Raw genomic sequence first — 25,291 nt, 5'->3', positions numbered from 1 at the left:
GGTCTCGGCTCAGTAGTGACAGTTGGCAGGTCTTTATAACTATGGTTGGCAGGGACGGTCTCGTCTTTCTGATACTCACTCCGTGCCCGTGCGTCAGACTCGCTGCAATCGTTACCCCCTCCACTCCCCCATTTTCACCCCCCCCCACGGCGCAGCATTGGCGCTCACGGCATTGACGCTCACACGTCCTGTAAATGTGATCGACAATGTATTGAGGCCTCTGTGAAGAGCCGTACTAAGGATACGATTGAAAATATAAAATGTAGGTTATGTATTATCCTCACCAGATTTTTCGTTTTTGCTTATAAAGAATATGGGCAAAATACATTCAAATAAATTTGACACAATTCCCTCACTTTTACATTAAAAAAAAACTCTGGTCTACGAGTTCATCGTCTTTTACAGCGATGACTCGTTCCTGTCGGGTTTATTGGTCGATCTGTCCGTTGACACATTTCGCCGGCCAAATGACCTCGCCTGACGCCTGTGATCTTTCTGTGCATGTCACATGAGGAGTCCCCTGTACTGGGAAAATTAGCGTCAGGTCTCAGTCGGTCGGTCGGTGCCCGTGTGTTTGGGCCACGCGGACCACCGAGCCACGGCTGGGTGCAGTGACAGCCCAGAACGGACCCAGGTCGCGGGTACCGGCTCGGAAAAACAGTCTGAACCTTTTATACTGAACACAGTGATCTTTGACATCTCCTAGACAAGACAAGAAAGTATTGGGCAGTGATTTCTTAGAAGATTTATCAGGCCTTGATCAGCGTAAGTTTAACCCGCGCCCCAGTGGCGGTCTCAGCCAACTTCGCCCTAGTGGGTGGGGGGGGGGGGGGCAAATGTTACCACCCAGTACCCACCTCTAACTAAAAAAACTAAGAGGGCTAGAAAGACGCGGTAAAAAGCAGTCGATAGCTCTCAATGCGTACGTTTGAAAGTATTTCAGTCATTTTTCATCTTAGAGCAATATTGGGGTCACCAGAGGTCATCAAAGGTCAAAATTTCCCAATGGTCATTATATTTTTCAGAAAACATGCCTTTATCTCAGGAACTATGGTAGCTAGAAAAACACATGGAAAAGCAATCGATAGCTTTTGAGCTCTTCTTTTGATAAGGTCATTATCAAAATTGACCTCAGGTCAAGGGTTTAGCCTCCAGAGGGCAAAAACTCCAAAAATAGCTATTTTTACGGAAAGTGTTTTTCGACAATAACTTTCGACTTCAAAAAGCCACAACATTTATATTGCCAGAATCGTGTTCCTCTTGCAGAGACGCGTCGAATGAACTATAATTTGACCTTGAAAGGTCAACTTGAAAATTTGACCTCAGGTCAAGGTCATGACCTGACCAGAAAAGGTCATGTTGCATATCAGTCGATGCGTCTCAACAATACAAACACAATGAGACCATCCCCAGCGTTCTATCTCTTTCCAATCTTGAGTTATTGGCAAAAATCTGTTTGTAGCCTCAAATGACCTCGGATGACCTTTCTAGAGGCTATCAGCAAAAATGACACCTTGGTCATCACGGGTGGTCCAAACCATTGAGATTCTGAAATATTTTGACTGTTCCGATGCGTACACACGGATCTAGAGGCATTTTCATTTTTCTCCATTGACTTATAATGGTAAGGTCACGCCACCGACCTGACCTTAGGTCACGCATATAAAAAATCCGAGATATAAAAATTGTAGGCACCCATAACATCATGCAATCCACCAACTTTAAAACCTTTCTGACAAACACTGCAGGCTGGACATGATTGCAAACTTTTTTAGGCATGATCAGTTAACTTGACCTGGTGACCTGACCTGACACGACCTGGGGTCAAAACTTTCACAAATTGTCCAAAATTGATGTACCAAAAGCTACCCCAAGCGGCGCGGCGCTACGCGCCGCGGTTTTTTATTCACACGCAAAAAACGCGACAGGGTGGTAACATATGCCCCCTCATTGGGGCGAAGGTTGATCTAAAAGGTCTAAACCACCTTACGGAACCAAACACGACCTGGATTGTCTCAGAGGACCAGATCGGACCAAGAGCCTTCATCGAGTGTTCGAAGTCCGGAAAGCTGTGATTAGCGGCCATGAAAGAAATCAGTAGGCTGGGACGCTATGGAGCTCTGATCTGCTTGCTGGTGGCGTGCTCTATTGCAGGTAAGGAACGCTGGAGGAAATAGTGATGGGAAGGGGTGTACGTCACATGCAGCAAGAATGGGTGCAAAATGGGTTAGCCAGGGGTGAATATAGGTAGAGATATGGAGGTACGTCAATAAATAGAGGAAATATCGGCAGTGTTCCAGAAATAAAGCCATCTAAGTGACATTGTCTAACTATGTGCCAGTTTTTGTTACCTGGAAACCTGGCCTGAGGAGTGAGGTCACTATATAGGATTAAAATGCGGCCCACTGGGATAGATAAGTTGCAATGTTTTCCGAAAACGCAATGCGAACTGCGTCTGAGACCAGTTACACACTTAAAAGTTTACCTTGCTAACTGCCGTTGATTGCAACTCGACAGATCCATTTTAATTCTGACCTTTGTCACCTTATTTCATTGGCAGGAAAGCGGCATTATAACGTCTACAGAGAGGAATACTATTTTTTGAAAGCCCAAGTGCCGTACACGCCTCTACAAGTTAGGCTATGGGGTAAGTCATTGAATATTCAATAGTACCTTGAGTTTTAACGATATTATAATGCTTAAAGGAAGGGTGCCACCTTCCGAAATTTTTGTTCTATGAATCTATTTTACTTATTTGAATTTTTAGACGTGATTAGCGCGTCCACAATATACAAAAAAACGAAACATTGCATTTAATACATTGGCCAAAAAAAAGATCGTTGTTTATATCACCACTACAACTCAAGGTCGTTTGATGTGGCAGCTAGGACGGCTGGCATATCCTGTTGTCATGGCAACATATCATTCTGCCATTTGCATTGATGGCGCAACTGAGACAAAAAGATGAACAAATAAAAAGGAAGAAGATAACATGATTTGAACTAAGTTGTAGGTAACCAAGTAGGTAACTGTTGGCCATATTTGCCAACAGTTAAAGAACATCAAATAAGTCGAGTAAAGGTTTTTCCTTTACAATGCTTAAGAGATCTATGGAACCCTTCACCCTTCATGCAACTTACTAGAAAAACTTCCCAATTAAAATTTTAAAACTTAAGTGTATACCATAAAGAAAAAAATATACCCTTTCAAAATGATAAAACATGCTTCAAAAGTATAACTTTTATACATACCTTTGCTGATTTCATGTTTTATAAAATACCCTTAACACGACGAGGAAATAGTGCTGAAGATTTTTGCCTGCCCGAATGCTGGCAGCAAAACTCGCAAATGATAACTTCACGTGCGGATTCAATGCTGACCGTCTCGAGCATAGGTAAGTGAAGCCGGTTTTTAGGTTCATGTGAGGCTAATCTTGTAAAAACTGCGTTGTGTCCAAAAGGTGGCACCCTTCCTTTAACCCTCGCCCGTATAGGGGGGGGGGGGGGTCGAACGGACCCCCCCATGGTTTTTCGCGAATAACTCACGTAAAAAGCGACCGATCGCGACGAAACTTTCAGTACCCTCGCGTTAATCAATTTTACACCTACCCAGAAAATTTCATGACCCTGACCCCAATGACCTTTGACCTGTGACCTACTTTTCGAGACCATGTTTGGCCGGAATCGCGATTCGGCGTATGTCGGCTCGCATTAGCCGCGCGTTTGCAGTCTTTTCGTGGTTTCAAGCGTTCAAACATGTGATATGATGTTGCCCCCATGCATTAGGGTGGGTGTCAAGGTCACCTGAAGGTCAGGTCAGGTCATTGACCTTTGGTGACCTCGGTTCACTTTTTCGAGTTTTACATGTTTCTAGGCCAGTTTTTGGAGCTGAATTCGAATTTAGCAACCATATGAACATTTACGAAGTAGTTTTGGTGCCTTCGTAACATGTTACGAAGCTGTCAGAGGCGGTTGACACCTACTAGGAATACCCGGCAGGACCCCCTACTGGTTGACCTGACCTGACCTGACCCGACCTGGACAAAATGCATAAAGACATCATCTGTGATCAAAACTAACATGCTATTCGTGATCAGCGCCCCGAAAAACCCCATAGCAGCCACACTTTACGACGTTCTAACAGGTCCCGATTTTCCCGACTTTTGGGTCATTGACCTGACCTGCAAGGTCAACCAATGACCTAGGACCTTAAAATTAGGTATCATCGGCTTCCTCTCGTCACGGGCAACACGCTCGTTTTTTTTCCGCGAAGCTCTAGCTCGATCAGGGGCGAAACGGCAAGGGGGGTGGTCCAACGGACCCCCCCCCCCTTATACGTTCGCGGCTGGGAAAACACCAATACGGGCGAGGGTTAAGTGATACAATACACTTGAGTTCACAGACAAGCAATAGATCCATTTTAACAGTTTCATGAATCATGCTCTATATGTATAAAGACATTTGGAAATGCAAACAAACGCAAAAATAATTGTTACATAATTAAAAATTGTGTTGATATGGTTTTTAACCATCAAGCAATTTTCCGGTCATGCACATTTCCAAAGAAGGCCATTGACTGTCTTTAGCTTTGCATTTTTTCTTTCTCACCATGTGGTTTAAGTCACTAACCAGCTAACTGGATGCATAGCTGTCATTTTCTCCATTTAACATCAAGTATGCGTAATGCGATTCACATACATATATTGACGGTATTGGCAAATAACAGGCGAACCAAGGGAAATATCCATGAGTGTGGGCACGTGAAAACTGCCTAACTTCGAAGTGAGCTAGGGAGACCGGAACAAAGTGGCCACCCGGGACAAAGTGGACACCCTGCGTTTTAGCCCTTCACAACTGACGTCAACTCCAGTTTATGGTTGCCAATTATAGTTCTGCGGTCGTTCATATGAGCCACACCGGGGCTTTCGGCCTATCGCCATTGTTCCGTGACACACGGAAAGACATTTCTTCCCAGGTTAGTAACTCTTCTTACGCTTTTAGATTTATTGTATTCCATAGCCGTTTGGAAGTTTATTTAGGCGTCGTCATTCATGCATTGCGTGGTAATCGTACATCTCTGCCAATTTTGATGCATTTTGTCCCACTAATAACTGAGCTGGATGACTTTTGTCTCGGACGATAAACGCGGACAAAGTGGCCGGGGCAGAGTGGACAGCCTCCAGTTTCAAGTTTTTTTTTTGTTGTTGCTGTTGGAAGCTGGACAAAATCCTTTCCTTCCTTGTTCATACCTCCTTACTACAAAAAAAAACTCCAGTCGTCAGCCCACCGCTAAGGTAATGTGCGGTTTTACCAATCTCAACGGATGGCTTTGACTGCCGATTTTTTAATGCGGGGTGATCGAAAAGAAGACGTCAATAGATAAAGTTGCAGCTGCAAGGCTGACGATACATGTAAGCTACATTCAAAGTTTCATTGTAGTCTGGCTAATCGTTCCTAAGCTTCAGATCAGAACATACCCTGACTGAAACCGCACACTACTTCTGCTGTGGAGTCTACTGATGTCAATTACGGAAAATCGTGATACCGATACCAAACCAAATACCAACAATATCCATGGAAAAATACCGAAACCGAACCGACTTGGGAATATGAGGAAAATTCCAACTTTTTACCAAATTCTCAGCCTCTTTTACATTAGTGAGGATTCATAATACCAACAAAATACCAAATGCACTCATAGGCGGTCCCAGGGGGGTGGCCACGGGGGCCATGGCCCCCCTTTGGTACTGAAAGGTGGGGCCATACTATCTTTTGGCCCCACCTTTCAGATCAAACAAAAGTCCTAGAAAGCTTTTTGTATGTTTCATTTTCTTTCTTGCGCCATCAAAGGACGTAAATTTCACTCATGAGTAGGCTCAGTTTCGCATTCTGTCAATTTGACGGTCAGCGTCGCTGGCACCGCGGTTCACGGGTATGGCCGGATCTTATATGAAATATCAGCGTGGGTTTATTTGAGGCTCTCTAGGCCCAGCAATGGCTGGCATGAGACCCTCTTAGGCAGTGGCGGGTGGGCCCTGCCAAATGAGCGTGGCTCTACGACACTAAGTCACTAAAGTAAGACCTCATGGGTTGGTGCTGTGCACCTCAGAAGCCCGGTGGTGACGCCGTATGCCGGCTTGGTTTCTTAACCCGGCAGTTGCTGGGGTATTTCGCCACCCACCGTTTGCTGGGGGGGGGGGGGCGTTAAACGCCCCCAGCCGATAACTCGAGAACCAATAGGCGCAGCGAAACGCACGAGGCGGCAAACGAAAGAACGCGACGAGACGCTTCAGATGAGTACTTTAAAGTTGAATTTTGAGGTCACAGGTCGGGTCAAGGTGAGGTCAAACACCTGAAATCGGGCTTTCAGTAGCATGGACTTCAGGACTTCGCAATGGGCGCCTCTCGTCATAAACTGTCAAAACGGTGCACAATCCATCATATAAGGCCTACAAGAGTGTCAGCGCCATGTAGTTAGGGGTCAGTCAAGCATAGGTCAGGGTCAAGGTCAGGTCAACCGGGTAGGCAAATATCCCCGAAAATCAAAACTGATATTCGCAGCCTGTGACACATGTTTTATGGGTAATATGGGGCGTAGAACACGATGGTGACATTCATTTTATCATATGTGTACGTGTTTGGCTCAAAAAGTTTGATTTAAGAAATGCATGTATCATGGTCGTGAAGAAGTCACGAGAAATTGCCAAGATTCAGTTGAAGATTTTGGAAAATCCGGAAAGACAATCAATAATCGAAGATAGCCATTTGATTGTTCATGGTATTGGCAGTCTAATGGCGTTTACGGCATGTCTGTATGTCTATTCTGTGATTTTATATGATTTTTTGAACATATGCCGTTTTTGGTCGAAAACTCAGAAATCATGACGTCACTAAAACCTCGATATCTCAAAAATTTTCCGACCGATTTTTTTTGAAACTTTGTCAAAATACACTTCAATCAATTCCCTACAGGTACCAAAAATTTGGCGCGCCTGCGGCGCGCCGTTTTTATGCTATGGCCCGGCGAAAAAAGTGGCGGCGTTTAACGCCCCCCCCCCCCAGCAACTCGCGGGTTAAGGATTAGCGTGGGACCTCCGGGGCCTGCATAGAGTTTGCATGAACTAGTATGCAATCTCAGAGGCCTGTGTGTAACGTGTACACAGTGGCGGTCGCGGGGGGGGGGCATCAGGGCCATGCCCCCCCCCAAAGGCAAATAAAGGGGGCCTTCATATCATTTGCCCCCCCCCCCTCAAACAACCGATGGCCGATGGGCCCCCATAGGTGTATCTGTATGGGGCCCTGGCCCTTATTCGATCGTCACGAGGCTCAAAAAACCCACTCCCAGTTATTAACTACAGCTCCCACACCGGTCTTTGAGCGTCCTACACTGACCTCTGAGGGAACTTCAGTGGCGGTCAAGCGCCCACGTTGGCCGCTAAGAGCCCATATCGACCTCTGAAACCCCACATCTGGCCTATGAGGGCCCCTAACCGGCCTCAGGGGCCCCATCCGGCATCTGAGCGTCTCACACCGGTCTCTGGTGGCCTTATTTCTGTCTCTGGTGTCCCAAGACGAGCCTTTAGGTGCCAAGGAGGGCCCCGCACTGGTTGTTAAAGACCCGATGCCGGCCTCTAAGGGCCTGCATTGGCCTCTGAGGGGGGCCCATCTTGGCCTTTGAGGGCCCTCTGCTGGCCACTGTGGTCCAACGGAGGCTCATGCCGGTCTTTTAGAGCCCCACGCTGACCTCTGAGGGTCCCATGTTGGCTTGTAATGAGTAAGGACCCACATTAGCCTCTGAGAGCCTAACTCGGTCTCTGATGGTCTCAAACTACTAGCCTTTGCAGTTTTCAGGCCCTGTACTGGTGTCTGAAGGCCCTAAACTGGCCTCTAAGTGAAAACATACATGGGTGGGCTTCTGAAGATCAGAGGGCTTACGCAGATTCCTGCGACCTGCACACCCTTACGTTGGTCCTGATCGAGATCACTTTACGTCCTGATGGTTCCGCGTAGATTCCCTCATATTTGGACGTCGGGACCCCATGAGCCGTTGTGGGTCCTGGGGCTGGCAGAGACTGATGAAGTCCTCAGGGCTCAGGGCCAGTCTTTTTAGCATGAGCATGAAATTTCACATGCTTGTTCAAAGCAAGAGGCAGGTATCTGTACTTTTCCGAATTGTTTTATAGTAGTAAGGTCATGAATCCGCGTGCCCGACCTTCAAGTATATGCTACACCGATCCGTCGCCATGGTGCAGTGGCCCGACCGGTGGAAACAGCGTGGGACAGGAAATGGAACTGGTGATTTTGCCTTAAATTCAGCTTAAAGATTCCACGCAAGAATGAGATGGATGAAGCAATAAGTAGTGCCAACTGCGCGGCGCCTCGTGGACGTAAAACATTAGCCGATGATCACCCCCTCCCCCCTCCGGTGACGGATAAATGTTATGTCCCGCGAGTGTGAGTTTGGCCCCCCCCCCCCTTTTGCTAGCGGCTGCGACCGCCAGTGAATGCACTCGCCTTGAAATACCAAATACCAAGTTGGTATCGGTTTGGTATCGGTATACCAAACAGTTGGTATCCGATTGACATCTCTACTGTGGACTGCACATAAGGCAACTACGTGCAACTATGTGGTCTCATATCTGGGACAAGAGGCTGGCAGTCTCCGCTTTGCCCCGTGGTTGGGCAAAGTGAAAACAATGCATAGGTTTAAAGTTTTGCCAATATCTCCTACATGTGAACGCCCTTATAAATAAAACAAAATTGAAATGAAAGGCAATGTAGTAGGGATCTTATTGTCATAGTGAGAATCATTCCAAGTTTTAGAAATAAACCATCGGCATAGAAAACAGCGTTAGGGTGTCCACTTTGCCCCGGTTCCCCCTTCATAATTATAATGACAGTCTTCTTATAAATGAACTTAATTTTTTTCCCGTTAATAATGCTCAGTCATCAGTAGCATTCCATGCAATCAAAACTCCATGATTGCCTTTTTTCGAGGCGATTCTTTAATAACATTTCCACTTAACCCTATTCCTGGCGGGCTCCGCCGGGACAAGAAACTGGCGGGGGGGCCGATTCGGCCCCCCCCTGAGATCTCGAGAACGAAGCAAGATAGCGACAAACGGTAAACGGCATCGGATACGCACGGTCAAGATCTACAATTTTTACTAAGTTCATTTTCAGGTCAGGTCAAAGATGACGTCACAGGGGTCGAAAAAGTCAAAATGGCGGTGCTAGATATGGAGAGAGTTTTTCTCGAATAACTTTCGAATTAGTCAAGATAGGAACAAACTAAGGGCATCATCGTGATCCTCTCGTCAATCCGCATCGAATATGATATATATGTTGACCTCGCAAGGTCAAGGTCAAAGGTTGACCTCAGGTCACGTGACCTCGAGGTCATCATGTATATCATTCGATGCGTCTTGACGAGCTGAACACAATGAGACCATCCACGCGTCTGTATCTTGTTCCTGTACGGAGTTATTGGCCAAAAACCTTTGGTGACCTTTGATGACGTCACATGACCTCACAGCTGCCCAACAGCAAAACAGACCTCAAGGTAGTGAAGGTTGATCGTATATGAAGTCATGTATGGTATATGGGGCCATTTCGACCCGTTTTAGTGGTAAAAACAGGGAGTTGATTTTTCCCCCATTGACTTATAATGGGGAGGTCGCGAAACTGACCTGACCTTAGGTCACCGATATCAAAATTCCGAGATATACAAATTGCACATACTGGTACCCTAACTAAAGCCTGAAGAGAAGAAATTGATCGGTCAAAAACTCTAGCTCTGGCGTGATTGCAAACTTTTCTGAGGTAGGGTCACCAAACCGCCTCTGGTGACCTGACCTGAGGTCAGATCAACTCAAAATTTTCAGACATGTTGCGTAGAAGCCTTTTAGGAAAAGTCAGAAAATTTGAGCTTCCTAGCTCAACGCGTTTGGGAGAAATAACCAAAAAACCTCAGGGGGGGGGGCTCCTGAGGCCCCCCCCCGCCAGGAATAGGGTTAACGTCTGTTATCTTTAGCTATCGGACTACAGCTCTCTTCAGCCAGCTACCAGTCACTACGGATGTTTTTTTTCTTCATCAAACGACACGACCACCCTTTCCCTCCCTTTCTAACACTGTTTTGTTGTCCCGTATTCCAGCGAACCGCACCAGCACGAGGACAGTGCAACTGACGTCCTCCGCGTACCGGTGGACGTTCGGCCGGGCCGTTACCCCGGTACTCAAGTACGCGGGCTCCGGCCGGTACCTGGCCACCCTGGGAGATGACGAGCCCCTCCTGCTGCCCGACGCCTCCCAAGCCAGGCGCTACCTGAGGAACATCATGGAGAGCCTGGTGAAGCCGTCGTTCCTTGTGCCGCTCCTCAGCACAGTGTTCGTGGTGTGGGATACGACGTTTGTGAAACACAGGCGGGGAAAGGAATTCATCGCTGGGTCTCCGAAGAGGGCCTTTCCAACCATACTGCGTACGAAGTCTCCTGGAGGAGCGCCCTCAGAACCTGTGAATTATACCAAATCGGCCACTGAATTAGCGGATGATCTACCGTTTCTGGAAACTATAAAGCCTTTCAAGACACCATCAAATGAGGCTCCAACAAAACCTCCTATCGAACCACCCACACTGCCACCAGCAATGCATCCCGTCAAGCCAGCTACAATTCCAACCGAACCTCCAACAATGCCTCCAACTGAACCTCCAACTAAACCTCCTACCGAACCACCTACAAGACCTCCAACCGAACCTCCAACAGCACCTCCAACCGAGCCTCCAACACGACCTCCTACAGAACCTCCAACAATGCCTCCAACCAAACCTCCAACAATACCTCCCACCGAACCTCCAACAGCACCTCCAACGGAGCCTCCTACTAAACCTCCTACTGAGCCTCCTACACGACCTCCTACAGAACCTCCTACTAAACCTCCTACAGAGCCTCCTACAGAACCTCCAACCGGGCCTCCAACAGAACCTCCAACAATACCTCCAACAGTACCTCCCACCGAACCTCCAACAAAATCCCCCGGCACCGAACCTCCAACTAAGCCTCCGACAGAACCTCCAGTGATACTTCCTCCAACCGCTTCCCCCACACTTCCTCCCACCGAACCACCCACCGAACCACCCACCCTGCCACCCACCGCTCCCCCTACTAAACCCCCTCCAACCTCTCCCACGGCGTCCCCAACCCCGAAACCCTCCACCACCACCCCGTCCCCTATCCTAACCGCGCTGAACAACCCCACGCTGAACGTCGATGACCTCATCGCGGCCATCAGTAAGGACCCCGGAGCGGTGACGACCACTTCGTCGGGAACGTCGCAGAGCACGACCCGCACCACGACCAGCACGTCCAGAAACTCGACGGAGCAGACACGGTCGTAGGACTTCTGCAAGGACCTGTACTAGGACCTGTCGCCTGGACGTGCTGCTTTGTGGATACGTTCCACTGGGAAGACGTTACGCGGAGGCGGGGCAAGACGAAAAATGATAGCGTGGGCTGTAGTTGGGGAGAGGTGTAGAAGCTTCTAAATGCTAGAACTCTTGTCGACCAGTGCCACATTCGGTGCAGCCTTAGGCTGTAAAGGTTGTAGTTGCACGGTCATCGAACAGAAAAAACGTACTTTGTACTTCAGGATTATGACGTGGCGGAATTATGCGAAGGTTTCATGCAAGAAAAATTAAAGCTTAAATACAGTCTTTTACATTCATATTCGCTTGCTATCGACGGAAAGGTCAGAATCCAAACGCAAACTGATCTTTTACTTGTCTCAGACACGTCTCCATACTTATAATATAATGATAAACACACTCTAAAATAATGTTGGCCATAGGCGTAGGAACGTTTTCGAAAGTGGGGGGGGGGAGGGGGCCAGGGTCCCAAAGGTTCAAAACCTAACCTACCCCCAAAATCCGATTTCTCCTCGGATTTCGGCCACTTTGTTTTCGCAAACATGCTCAGAGGTTAAAAAAAATCGAGACAAAAAAAGAAAAAAAATTGGTTGAAATTTCAGGGAGTCTCCCGTCCATAAACTCAAACTGATGGACATGTTCCCCTGTCCTCCGCAGCCGTTGGCACCCATGTGCAAATTCCAGAGGCATCCAGCAACTTTTTCATTACGAGCAAGCGTGAAACGTGCAAAGCGAGTCTTTTCAATATACCTATAAAAATCAGCATGAACGGCCCAGCTAGGCTCAGCCAGGCCTATAACGTTTTTAAGAGGTTTTATATCAGCGACCACTGCAACTGGGCTGATTGACTATCACTTATCAGAGGCCGGTGTGGGACTTTTAGACGGTCTGGGCCTTCAGAGGCTAGTTTAACCCTCCACGGCCCGGTCCTATAGGTTTTCTACATACGCGCTGGCCGAGGGGGCGGGGGCGGGTATGACCCCCCTCGCCGTTTCGCCCCAGGTGGAGCTAGCGCGTCGCGGTAAAACGAGCGTGTGCGCCGTTACGAGACGCAGAGATCGATACCCGATTTTATGGTCCTAGGTCAACCGGTGACCTCTGACACCGTTCCGTGCTTCTATCCTCAGGATACTGAAATCCTTCTCCTCCACACCGCGGAACCTGCGGAACTCCGTCAAGGCTCAGCTGGCTCAGGCGCGCAGGGAGTTCCTGGGGCGCCAGCTGCTGGCCTCTGACCGCAAGGAGTTCTGGTCCAGCCTCAGGAGGTTCTACCTGGCGCCCTCCGCTTCAGCACACTCGACTTCAGACAAGAGTGCAGCCGAGCAGCGGGCCCGCGCTGACCGATTCAACGAGTTCTTCGCGTCGGTGGGCTCTCGCATCGCGGCCGACTTGAATGATGACGTCACTGCGGGCCTAGCCCCGCGGCCGCCTATAGTAGTCTCAGCGGCGTTCCGGCTCCAGCCTGCGACCCTACCGGAGCTGGCGCGAGCTGTGAGGCGGATGAACTCGTCTGGGGCGGTGGGGCTGGACGGGGTGCCACTCGGTGCGGTCAAGCGCTGTTTTGATGTGATTGGCCCCCACCTGCTGCGACTTGTGAATGTGTCCCTAACCAAAGGTGTTTTCCCTGAGGCGTGGAAAACTGCCGAGGTGGTGCCGATCCTTAAGCCACGCGGTGATGTACACGAACCATCTAGCCACAGACCGATCTCACTTTTATCTCACTTGTCAAAAGTTGTTGAAAAGGTTGTGTGTGACCAACTGTCGCGGTACCTATCGGACCACAACATTTTATTTCACAACCAGTACGCCTACCGATCATGTCACAGCACGGAGGACGCCGTGCTCGACGCTGTCGAATGGATCAGCCAGAACTCAGAGCGGGGAGAGGTCTCCTCAGTCACGGCAGCTGACCTCAGCAAGGCCTTCGACAGCGTCGACCACGGCGTCCTCCTGCGCAAGCTGGAGTGGTACGGGATCGACCCGACCTGGTTTGGTAGTTATCTTGGCGGCCGGGGGCAGCTGGTCAGGGGCGGCAGAACAGTCCTGCCGGTCCCCTGCGGGGTTCCGCAGGGATCCATAGCCGGGCCGATCCTCTTCAGCCTGCTAACGAACGACCTGCACTGCCATCTACCGGACTGTCGGATGATCGCATATGCTGACGATGCCCAGCTGCTCGATCACTCGCGTCCTGACCCTCAAAATTTAGCATCACTAAAACAACGTGTCGAAAACTCCTTGGATGTCATGAAACACTGGTTTAGCTCAAATTCTCTTAAAATGAACCCTCAAAAGACCGACTTTATTCTAATCGGAACCCGCCAGACTCTCAGCAAGGTCGAAAACTTTCATATCTGCATAGCTGAGTCAGTCTTAAAACCGTCACCAACCATCAAATTGTTGGGGGTGACTGTCGACTCGTGTTTGGCCTGGGACGCCAACATCAGTCACATCGTCAGGAGGTGCAATGCCCTCCTCATATCCCTCTCCAAGTTCCGCCACCATTTTGACCAGGAAACGCTAAAGTTACTCATTGAGACCCACGTGTTCCCTCACATTCTGTACTGCATTTCGGTGTGGGGCGGAACCACAAAAAATCAACTCACTCGGATCCAAAAACTCATCAACTTCAGTGCTCGGATCGTGACAGGCGTGCGGCGTCGGGAGAGGATCGGGCCGGCTCTGGCATCCCTGGGCTGGCCCAGAGTGGAGCGGCTGGTGTGGGAGAGGGACCTACTGAAGGTGTGGAAGGCGCTCCACATACCAGCTTACCCTCTCTCCATCCGCTGCATGTTTGTGTCCCGCTCTGAGGTGTCTGGCCGGGTCACACGCTCTGTAGAAGCTGGCGCCCTGGAGCTGCAGAAGTGTAGGCTCTCTTCCACACAGAGAACGTTTAGTTACCGCGCTGCTGCCGCGTGGAACCGGCTGCCGCCGGCCGTCAGGGAGCAGCCCACGCTGACCGCGTTTCGCCGCGCAGTGGCGGCCAGCGAAGCCTGAGATCTTGGGGTGCTGTGTTTTATTCCGGTTTTAGTGCAATTAGTTGTCTTATTTTATCTGCCAGTGCCTATTGCCTTCTTGCATTTTACTGTATTGTGCATGACGCTGAATCCTGAAAAACCATGTTATGTGGATGGATTTTAGATCAATACATACATACATACATACATACCGCAACCCCCTCCGGGCTGGACAGGCAACTTTATCTCATGCGGGCTGCTCCCTTGGAGCGGCACCGCTGCTCCCGAGGGAGCGCACCCCGTAGCCGGGTGCAGTGAGTGCCTTGGGGCTGGGTGGCCTGTCCTCTGGACGGGCTCAGCCCCGGCGACTCACTAGGGTGCCTGCCCAGACCAATGTCTCCCCCTATATCCTATCATCCTTCCGGCTCTGAAATGGTCTCATTGGACCGAAAGGGCCTGACCCAACAAAACAAACAAAAACCGGTGACCTCTGAGGTCAGGTCAAGTGCCTCAAGGCACGGTTCCGTTTTTGGTGAATAACTTCGCAAAAAATGGCCGCAGAGCCGCGATTTTGCCAGCATCGTGTTCGCCTCTCTCAGGCGCGTCGAATGATATACTTTTTGTTTGAGTGAGGTAAACTTAGGGTGTTGACCTTGGGTCACGGTCAGGTCGGCGTCCCCAGGTCACGAAATTGGTCGAAGGAGGTCATGTCGCATATGATTCGATTCGGCAGGCCTTCTTGAGTCCATAGGTGGCTTTCCCGACTCGCTAGCTCAATTTGATCGGTACCTAGTTATTGACGAAAAACTAATAAGACCCTTATAACTTCATAAGTGACGTCGCGCAAGGTCAACATTGCAAAAGTGACGCATCGAACCTTGCAAGGCATAGGCGTCGCCAGAGATTTTCGGTTGGGGGGGGCAAAATCAACTTTTGTGTTAAAACTTGCCTTTCCCCAGTCTTTACTCACTCTTTTTACATATCATTCGACGCGCAATGGTGCGAGGAATCGGATGGTGGCAAAGGTTTCCTTCTAGCTATGACACGTAATTTTTTACAGAAAAATTTGAAGTTTTGAAATTTTATGACAAAAACGACTGGTAGAATTATAGTATATAGTGGCTGCGATTGCCGACGCACTGCAGAGGGCCCCTGTGCAGACGCTCGACGCTCATGATCATTACCTAGAAAAAGGTGAAAAACGCTCCATTTAATCGGCTCACCCTGCTAAAACCTCCATTCACGCATGCATGCAGAGGTTTTACGTGAAATGCATAGGATTTATCCCAGCCGCCGATCGTAGCTAAGTTGGGCTCGGCGGAGAGTGACTGTCGGAAGTGTGAACCGGAAGTAATTCATCTTTGCTCCAGTGAGAGGAAGTGTTTTGTTCATTCGAGTGTGAACAAAAGTTTCTCGTTTTTCGTGTGATGGGAAGCGCTGCAAACGCGAACAAAAACTGTTAAACGGAACCAAAAGTTACGCACGGCATAGCGGCAAGGGATCCCTTAGAGATAGGTTTGGGACTTCCAGGCCATTTCAGGCCACTCAGGGTCAGTGCTGACTCTCAGAAGCATGCTTAGGATCCCGGAGATCGGCGTGGGTCACCTCAAATATTGACGTGTACGTGGTGCTTTAGGACTTTCCGAGCCCAAGGTGGGGCCCTCAGAAGCCAGTGTGGGCGGCGGGCGCTAAGAGACTAGGCCCAGGGTGAGCCTGGAGCCCTCGGATAACAGTGTGAACCCTCGGGGTCTGTGTCGAATCCCTAAGGACCCTACGTAGGGACATAATAAACATGTGTTGCAGACCTCAGAGGGACACGTGAGCTGTGACCCCTCAGATGCCGGCTTGGGGTTAGCAAAGTCTGTCGCCTCAAAAGTTTGCCTGAACTATCAGAGGCCAGTTAAGGTTCTCAGAAATGTTCGAAGGCTCAAAGATCCCTATATGGGCCCTCAGAGAACAGGGACACCAGTGAGACTTTCAGAGGCCGGTTTGGACCCTTTGAAAGCTTCTTTAGGGCTCAGTGGAGCTCCTTAGGAGCCTTTGTTTAAAGCAAGCTCATGAGCCCTGCGACACTTGTACGGTTCTTGAGCCTGTCGCAGACGTTTGACGAGAGTTGGGAAAGGCCCCGAATATTTCGTTTCACGCTTTGAACGAAAAGTGTGTCAGCACTCCAAAACTTATGGAAATCAGCTGTAAATGTAATCAAGAACGAGCTAGGAACATGGAATGAATCACAGCATTGACATTTCTGAGTCTGGACTCGGAGACTTGAAGATTTTGGCGACTGCGAGTCAGACTCTGGTTTGAACTGCACGCTCCAACCGAGTCTGACCTCACAGTCTTCTCAGAAAGGTACCCCCATTTTTTCCCGACTCCAAAATCTCATCGGATCTGTATCGATCTCAGGGGGTGCCCGGTCCGAGGTTGGGGGGGGGGGGGGGGCAAGCTGCCCCGCTTGCCCCCCCGTGGCGACGCTACTGTTGCAAGGAGTGCATGAAATCACGATTCGGTGTGCTTGAGATAGTTGGAGATCGATCGTTCCCGGCGCCAGAAAAAGTTTTCAGTTTATCCCCATTGACTTATACCTAATGGTGAGGTCACGAAAATGACCTGACCTCATATGAACTTTTGGAAAAATCCGAGATATACATTATACAAGTTGAGAGACTCATTGGATACTAGGTCCTCCAAGGTTCATTTCCCTGTGAAATCTCCTCTGGCAGTGAGGGCGTTGCGAAGTTGCGACATCTGAAGACCGTGCAGAGGTTCACTTATGACCACATGGGTCAGTGACCTGATCTGACCCGAAAATGCGGTTGGTGTCAAAAGATCCCGTTTGATTCAAAGGTCAGGTATGCCAAGCTTCAGCTCTCTATCGCCGGCGTGTTCGGAGCTATCGCGAAAAAAAAAACTATGGAGGGGCGGCACCCGCCCCCCCCCCCCGGCCGGCGAGGGTTAAGGCCCTCAGAGACTAGTACAGGGCCTGCAAAGGGCAGGATGAGACCTTAAGATGCCGACTTGGGCCATCAGAGGCTAATGTGGGTCCTTACAGGCCAGTATGGGCCCTCAGAGGTCAGTGTGGGACCCTAAAATGCCGGCATGGGCCGGTGTTGGACCCCACAGGCCAGCAGAAGACCCTCAAAAACCAAGATGGGCCTCAGAGGCCAGCATCGGGTCTTCAGAATCCAGTGCAAGGCCCTCAGAGACTAATGCGTGTCCTTACAGGCCAGCATGGGCCCTTAGAGGTCAGTGTGGGGCCGTAACAGACCGGCATGGGCGGGACTTGGAACCTAGAGACCAGCGGAGGGCCCTCATAGGCCAAGGTGGGCCCTCAGAGGCCGATGCGGACCCTTGGAGACCGGCATCGGATCTCCGGAATCCAGTGCGGGGCCCTTAGAGGTCAATGTGGGACCCTAAAATACCGGCATGGGCCGGTGTTGGAACCCAGAGACCAGCAGAAGGCCCTCAAAAACCAAGATGGGCCTCAGAGGCCGGCATCAGGTCTTCAGAATCCCGTGCAAGACCTCATAGGCTAATGTGGGTCCTTACAGGTCAGCATGGGCCCTTAGAGGTCAGTGTGGGGCCCTAAAAGACCGGCATGGGCCGGCGTTGGACCCCTCAGGCCAAGGTGGACCCTCAGAGGCCGATGCGGACCCTTAGAGGCCGGTATCGGGTCTTCAGAATTCAGTGCGGGGCCCTCAAAGGCACCTAAAGGCTAGTCTTGGGACCCCAGAGACAGAAATGAGGCCACCAGAGGCCGGTGTGAGGCCCTCAGACGCCGGCTGGACCCTTGAGGCCGGTTTAGGGGCCCTCAAATGAGGTCAATGTGGGTTCTCAGCGGTCAATGTGGTCGCTTGACCGCCACTGAAGGGCCCTCCGAGATCAGTGTAGGACCCTCAAAGACTGGTTTGGGAGCTGTTAATAGCTAGCGTGGGATTCTTGAGTCTCGTGACAATCGAATAAGGGCCAGAGCTCCATACACCCATGGGGGCCCATTGGTTGTTTGGGGGGGCCAAATGATATGATGGCCCCCTGATTAGCCTTTGGAGGGGGGAAGGGCATGGCCCTGATCCCCCTCTGCGACCGCCACTGCACTGAAAGTGGAAGGGGGAGGGGCAGAAACAGACATTGCTGGCCCCCAGCCTGTTTGAACCGAGACTGAGGCACGGTCACCCTGGCCCCCAGCTAGTACGCCTTTGACGAACTATGCCGACCCCAAGCAGATAAGGTCAAGCGTTGGTCGTTTGTATACGCATTCTCCTGCACCGTGCTAGTATTGTCTTAGTATTGCCTATACCTTTTTAGTGCTCGCGTCCCGCGCCTCGTATTCAACAAAATGCTGTCACCAGGACTCACAGTCTTGTCTCTGATAGGGTGAAGTCGTATAAGAGTACGCACTTAGTGGATTTCTTGCTCTCATTTGTTTAATATTTGAAGGAAAGAAATCGCAAATAGGGAATATTAAAGTTCATTGAATTAGCCATCAACCCATGGGGCAACGATCCTTCAGCGTAAATGGAAGTGGTCTAAAACTGACATTTTCTGAACCGTTGCACTTGCGTACTCTTACCATATGGGGTGTGTAAGAGTACGCACGCCAGGCGGGTGGAGTACGCAAGCATATGAACACACACCTATGCAGCTTGCACTGTCCAAATGCTTAACTTCAAACTCAGAAGGCATTTAAGTTAATTCTAGTATCCAAAAAGAAAAACATAAAATAAATCTTTCAAGTCTATAAATCAGGAAATAATCATGTCGTGTGTTTCTTAAAAAAAATGCACAATCAAAAAGGAGAATAACTCGTATTTGGAAGAATTTCGGGTGCGCATCTGCATCACAGTGCTCCATTGATGATATACCTACAAAACAAACGTCATTGAGCGATAGATTAATAATTCTATATTTCTGTATATTCGATTTAATGTATAATTCTGCGTACCAAAACATTGTGCAAAACTTCGCAAACAGAATATTGCACTGTACAGTATTTCCCCAGATAACCTCACAAGTTTCCCACAACAATCACGGAAATGTACCTTATCTCAACTGCCAAGTATCAAAATTATTGTACCATATCATAATAATATCATAACGCTCGAAAATAATATTCATCGCCTTAAACTAAACAGCGTCGCCTCTCAACGCCCACGTTCCGTTGGTGACATGCACGCACTGGCGGCTTCATGTCACTTCATGAACTCGACAAACCCGCGTTGCTAAGCAACCGAAACAGCTGATGCGTACTCTTATCGCCCGCGTACTCTTACCCGCCCTTACCCTATGGTTTCCTTCATTGAGTGAAGGAAATTGCGGTCAATAACGCTGTAGAAACAAAAAGGAATCCTCATTAAAGGGCAAGCTGAATAGTTGTCAAGTTACCGGGTGGTAGGTTAGGTACAGACAGACACTTAAGTCAGCAAAAAGTGGGGGGGCCAGTTAACATTGCTGGCCCCCCCACCTCCGAAAGTGGGGGGGCCATGGCCCCCCCGGCCCCCCCTGTTCCTACGCCTATGAATTGTTGGCATAATGTGCTGCGCTTGCTACTCATGTCAAATCTCTGATGAAAGTCAATGCAATGTGGTCATTTAGATGATATAGAAAATCATTTTATATTGAAACATGGTGCCTGCATGTTCGCCACACAGGGTCATATACAGGGTGGGCCAAAAAAAGTGTGTCACTTTTCAGCAGTAATTTCTCGAAAGTGGTAAGAGATACGAAAAAGAAACTTTCACAACTTAAAGAAAATCGTTTGACAAATTATATGATACCAATTTTATGGAAAAGTTTCGATCGAGCTGACGTTGCCATCATCGATTTAAAAAACGGGATCTGTGCGTCTCTTTATTTGCGCATGTGCTCGAAGTGGGCACCGCCAAGCTGAAGGCCATCTGAACGCGCTCCGGAAGCTGACGCCCACCTCTCCACGGTGTCTGCTGTCACTTCACGCACGTACTGCTCGACGCTGAGACGCAGCTCCTTCAGGCTACCGGGTTTGTTGTGGTAGACGCTGTCGCTGTCCTTGCAGGCTCCCCAAAACCAGTAGTCCAGCGGGTTGAAGTCAGGACTGTGAGGAGCCCACTGCTTTTCGCTTCCCTTGGAGATCACGCGGCAACCGAAGAGCTCTTGGAGCAGCTGCTGTGTCTCTCGGGCCGTGTGCGGTGGCGCTACATCTTGCATGAACAAAGCTTGTAGCGTGATCACCAAGGAAAGCGAAAAGCAGTGGGTTTCTCACAGTCCTGACTTCAACCCGCTGGACTACTGGTTTTGGGGAGCCTGCAAGGACAGCGACAGCGTCTACCACAACAAACCCGGTAGCCTGGAGGAGCTGCGTGTCAGCGTCGAGCAGTACGTGCGTGAAGTGACAGCAGACACCGTGGAGAGGTGGGCGTCAGCTTCCTGGAGCGCGTTCAGATGGCCTTCAGCTTGGCGGTGCCCACTTCGAGCACATGCGCAAACATAAAAGACGCACATATCCCATTTTTGAAATGGTGATGGCAACATCAGTTCGACTGAGACTTTTTCATAAAATGGGTATCATATAATTTGTCAAACGATTTTCATTAAGTTGTGAAAGTTTCGTTTTGGTATCTCTTACCACTTTCGAGAAATAGCCGCTGAACACACTTTTTTTGGCCAACCCTGTAGGCATTTATTGTCAGCAAAGAGCAAATCATGACAAAAATATTGTGAAATATTATTGCAGAGAACCAAAGCTTGATATGAGCAACGAAATACAACGGTACGGTAAGCGTTGCCTTTTGTCTTGTGGATTCGAACATTTTGGTACCAACTCCCAAAGACTGATGTGCACAATAAACAATACATGAGACTTCGCAGTGTTTCTTATGTGAAGAATGCCCATTGCCCACGGTGAAATGTAAAAACGTACCGAAAAAGGCTTTATGTACTCGACCAAAGAAATAATAACGTTATCGGTGGACACAACGCAAAGTCAGTATGCATAGCACGATATTAGAATACCCGTACTTGAACATGCACTAGGTGCATTCATCGAAATTACATCGAATCTCAATTATCAATTGTTACCATCGCTGGATCTAAGAGCTTGCACGAGCTAAGAGCTTGCTACATGCACGATCGAAGGATTCAGGAAATATGACCCCATGACCCCTATATGGCCGCAAGGAGCATGACCTAGTGGTCTCGTGGGTCGACAACATAACGGGATGCCTATCTAGCACGTGGCCGTGCACCTGCTAGCGACGTGACTAGATGTCAAAGAGTAACGAGACTAAATGCCGAAATGTCGCACAACTGAACGCCTACCCGTGGCTGAGCACCCAAAACCACGTGACCACCATCCGTTTGTCACGTGACTAGCACGCCTACACGGGCGCCAACGCATGGCTTACTCTCCAGCCCGACCTCGACGGCGACCCTGACATTTGCGTGTGTCAAAGGGTCTGTCGGTCGACATGGGAGCTGAACCAGGAAGTAGCCTGGCCGACCATACCATCGGACTGCAGGGTAACGGTGCCCCTCAGTCTGCTTCCGGCCTCCGGCGCCGTGGTGGAAGCGAGTGCCGGCCGAGCTGCTCAGAGGTCGGCAGGAGTCCAGCGGATCTTGTGAGACCTCAGGAGGCGGGTCTGATCCAACCAGCTGCGCCATGGGGAGCGGGATGAAGATGCCGTCCTCAGTCGGTCTCCTGGCTCTGGGGTTGGTGGCTGTTCTTCTGCCTCTGGCTGCTGGTATGTCAAGGTGCTGAGCCTCCGGTTTTTCAAGTGTTTATTGGGGACGTACTTACACATTGAATTTTTGGCGAATTAGGTGCATTTGCAGTGACAACGATTGGTCCCGACTCCCGAGAGCTGCTGTTCGTACGTAAAAGTGTTGGTGAGGATGAAGGCTTGCGTACGTCTTCCTTGTGTGTCTTCGTGCCTCGTAAGCAGCAGGCCCGCAAAATACACCATTCGGGTCTCGAAATCAAGCGAAATTCAATCTTCATCCTGCATGTGACGGTAATAGCCTTGAGAGCCACCTTGAAATGTCTGCTAACCAATAAGGATTGGGTACTTTATCCAGGGCCCTTCTTCATACTTCACCCTCTTACTAACCTTGCATGCCCTCTGACACGAGTCCTTGTACATAAGCTAAGCAGACCATACCTACCGTCGAAACGGCTTCTGCTGTGCTTACCTTGAAGTTGTTGAAGCACCACTGAAAAACGTAACTTCGTTTGGTGGAGAACGTGAGGCTGACCTCTGTTCACCGATATTTTGTTTCAGGAAGCGTCTTCTCTGTCATTGACATCGAGGATGATTTCTACTTCAGCAACCCCAAGGTTCATCACAAGTCCTACTACATCAAACCACAGGTTCCTCGAGCGTCTCTTCCGGTTAAAATTCGAAGTGAGTGATGTTATAGGTAGTCGGGAGCGGGGCATCTATGTACAGTCAGTAGGTATTGAAAGTACCGTGCATCGGTGCTGTGGGTCCATCAAGTCCGATTGAGGAAGGACTGCCAAATTTCAGAGCCACTGAACCAACTGACCCGGGGATTGATGAGGATATCAAGTGGTTCAGTGACCTTCAAATTTAGTAGCCCTCCCCTGGTCGGGCTTGATGGATCCACCGCAGGATGCGCGGTACCTACTTTCAAGACTGACTGTACAATACACATTGCCAGCACATACACTGTGTTATCATTGCTCGTCACTGCATCCCGCACGCTGTTGAGCTCGTCCGCTCTCCTCCTTCCAGACGGCGATGAGGTGCTGCCCCTGTGGCTGCCTTCCACCGAGTACCGGTGGCTGGCCGGTCAGGCCATCACCCCGGTCCTCCGGTACACGGGCCACGACCAGTACCTGGCCACCGTTCTGGGAGACGGCCACGTCCTGCGGGGTCGGGAAGAGGCCACCCAGTACCTCCGTCAGCTGAGGGACAGCCTGCTGCCGCCCTCCTACCTGGCGCCTCACCTGGATGTCGTGTTCATCGTCTGGGCCAGTGACAGCAGGGGGTCGACTACCACTCCGACTCCCGTAGGAAACGCGTCTGATGGACCACTGAAGGGACTTCCGCCGACTCAGGAGCCGACGATAAGACCAGTAGAGATCCCGACCCTTCCGCCTTATCCGGGTCCGATTCCTGGTGGGTTTCCTTCCGCGTCTCCTTCCTTTAGGACCAGGACTGGTTCTCCCAGAACTTCTCCAACCCCTTCGCCGACTTCACCTCCTGTGGCACCACCTACATTCCCTACACAACCTCCTACACTTCCCACAGAACCTCCTACAGTTCCTACAGAACCTCCTACACCTCCCACGGATCCACCTACACAAGTCCCTGCACCTCCTACAAAACCCCCTACGCCTCCGACAGAATCCCCTATACTTCTTCCCATCACTCCTCCCACTAGGAGACCACGATTTGCGTTCCCAACATCCGCTCCATCCTTCTTCAACCGCCCGTTCAACATCGGCTCCCTCAACATCGACGACCTGATCAACAGTGTCATCCAGAGCGGGAGGGGCACCGTGACCAGGTCCAGTGGCAGCACTCGCAATGTTACCAGAACAAGAACGCAGACCAGATCCGCCAGCGAGTTCAACAGAAGATTTCCATAAAAATGCGTAAAAGGTGCACTTGGGGTGATGAGTACAACACTAAAAACAAGACACGTATGTTTGTCATATAATGACCGACATATGCAATGCATTTAAACACTATGTGCAAAAAGTGTTTCAAAAATAAATGAAAACAAACTAAAAAATATTAAGCTGCATAAGTCTTTGCCACTGTGGTGCTGAAAAGCTACAGAGTGGGTGGGGAAATGTTGTGCGTTTGTTTAAACTTATTTGAATACTCTGTGAATACTTATAAAACAGTAATTGTATGTCAAACAATATACAATGTAAAGGCAAAGACAGCGCCCCGATCTGAAGGAGGTTCAGCACATCACTTGTCTCTTGAGACACTTCCCTATGAAGCGTTTCACTCAAATATTTAAACTCGTGCATTTCACGAAAAAAATGCACGGCAAAACTCACTTATACCTTTATCAGCCTATTATATGGAAGCGGAACTGCCGTGAATGCAACTGTGCCGGTTGAATGATCACAACAGAAAGCTCACCACGATCTGTATCTAAGTAAGTCCTATCTATACCTCCAGGTGCCCACATCTTCCCACAATCGTGATCCAGATCGGTTCCGGTCCCTCCCTTCTCCCGCCCACCCGCTGTGCACCGAAGGTCATCAGGTCACACACCGCGCCCATGACGTCACCGTTACGGATCCTGGGTGACGTCACTAGCCGTTGACCCGTGCCGGAGCGGTCTCCGGCTCAGGGGGGGGGGGGCAGAGGGGGGGGGGCTGAAGGTCTGACGGGTCCGGCCGCGTGCGCTGATGTCTGTCCTCCACTTCTGCCGTCGAAATGGTCCACCGCTCGCTGACTCAGAGTTGTCAGTGTGTTCAGTAGAGCGTGGACGAGCAACATGCGAAACTGCTGAACTCGCTGGAGCAAGCAGACACATCTAGTGCCTTTTGAGGAATGGATGTCAGTTATATCCTAAATGCACATTCGCCAACTTTTTTTCTGAACACTTTTATCATAGGCGATGGATGTCGCATGTCTTGCTGATTGGGGCTTGCGGCTTGCCACTTAAATTGCTTATCGAAAAAAATAGCATTGCACATAATTTTGTCACCATGCCATATACCTACATTGCTACAAATCAACCAACAGTCAGTGAGGCTAGAACAAAACAATCTTCATCTGATAATTCTCAACTTATCTAGCCTAAGAAGTCACTTGCCATACACACGACTGGGACTAGAAATTTACAATTACGGGCAAAACTGATCATTTTTGTCGGTTTTTTGTAGCTACTGTCTGACACCGCCATGCGGACACTGGGCATCACATTAGCCCTTTTCATGACGGGCCATTTTACA

At 49.7% G+C, this 25,291-nt stretch overlaps 1 protein-coding gene across 2 annotated transcripts; it reads left to right on the top strand.

The window, feature by feature from the left end:
- Window positions 1–536: 536 nt before the first annotated feature.
- LOC122373748 (extensin-like) lies at window positions 537–24,123 on the top strand. Of its 2 annotated transcripts, XM_043352110.1 has the most exons (5): window positions 548–765; window positions 2,020–2,154; window positions 2,561–2,647; window positions 22,629–22,751; window positions 23,103–24,123. In XM_043352110.1, exons 2-5 carry the CDS (start codon window positions 2,085–2,087, stop codon window positions 23,960–23,962), a joined length of 1,140 nt encoding a protein of 379 aa, XP_043208045.1. In that variant the 5' UTR covers window positions 548–765; window positions 2,020–2,084; the 3' UTR covers window positions 23,963–24,123. The 2 variants fall into 2 exon arrangements, with proteins under 2 accessions (XP_043208044.1, XP_043208045.1); XM_043352109.1 differs by lacking the exons at window positions 22,629–22,751; window positions 23,103–24,123 and adding an exon at window positions 10,155–11,723 and having other exon boundaries at window positions 537–765.
- Window positions 24,124–25,291: the final 1,168 nt, after the last annotated feature.

Source organism: Amphibalanus amphitrite, unplaced genomic scaffold (genome assembly GCF_019059575.1).
Source record: "Amphibalanus amphitrite isolate SeventyFive unplaced genomic scaffold, NRLGWU_Aamphi_draft 001545F_arrow, whole genome shotgun sequence".
NCBI classification, from domain to species: domain Eukaryota; kingdom Metazoa; phylum Arthropoda; class Thecostraca; order Balanomorpha; family Balanidae; genus Amphibalanus; species Amphibalanus amphitrite.
This window is presented reverse-complemented; position numbering and strand designations above follow the sequence as displayed.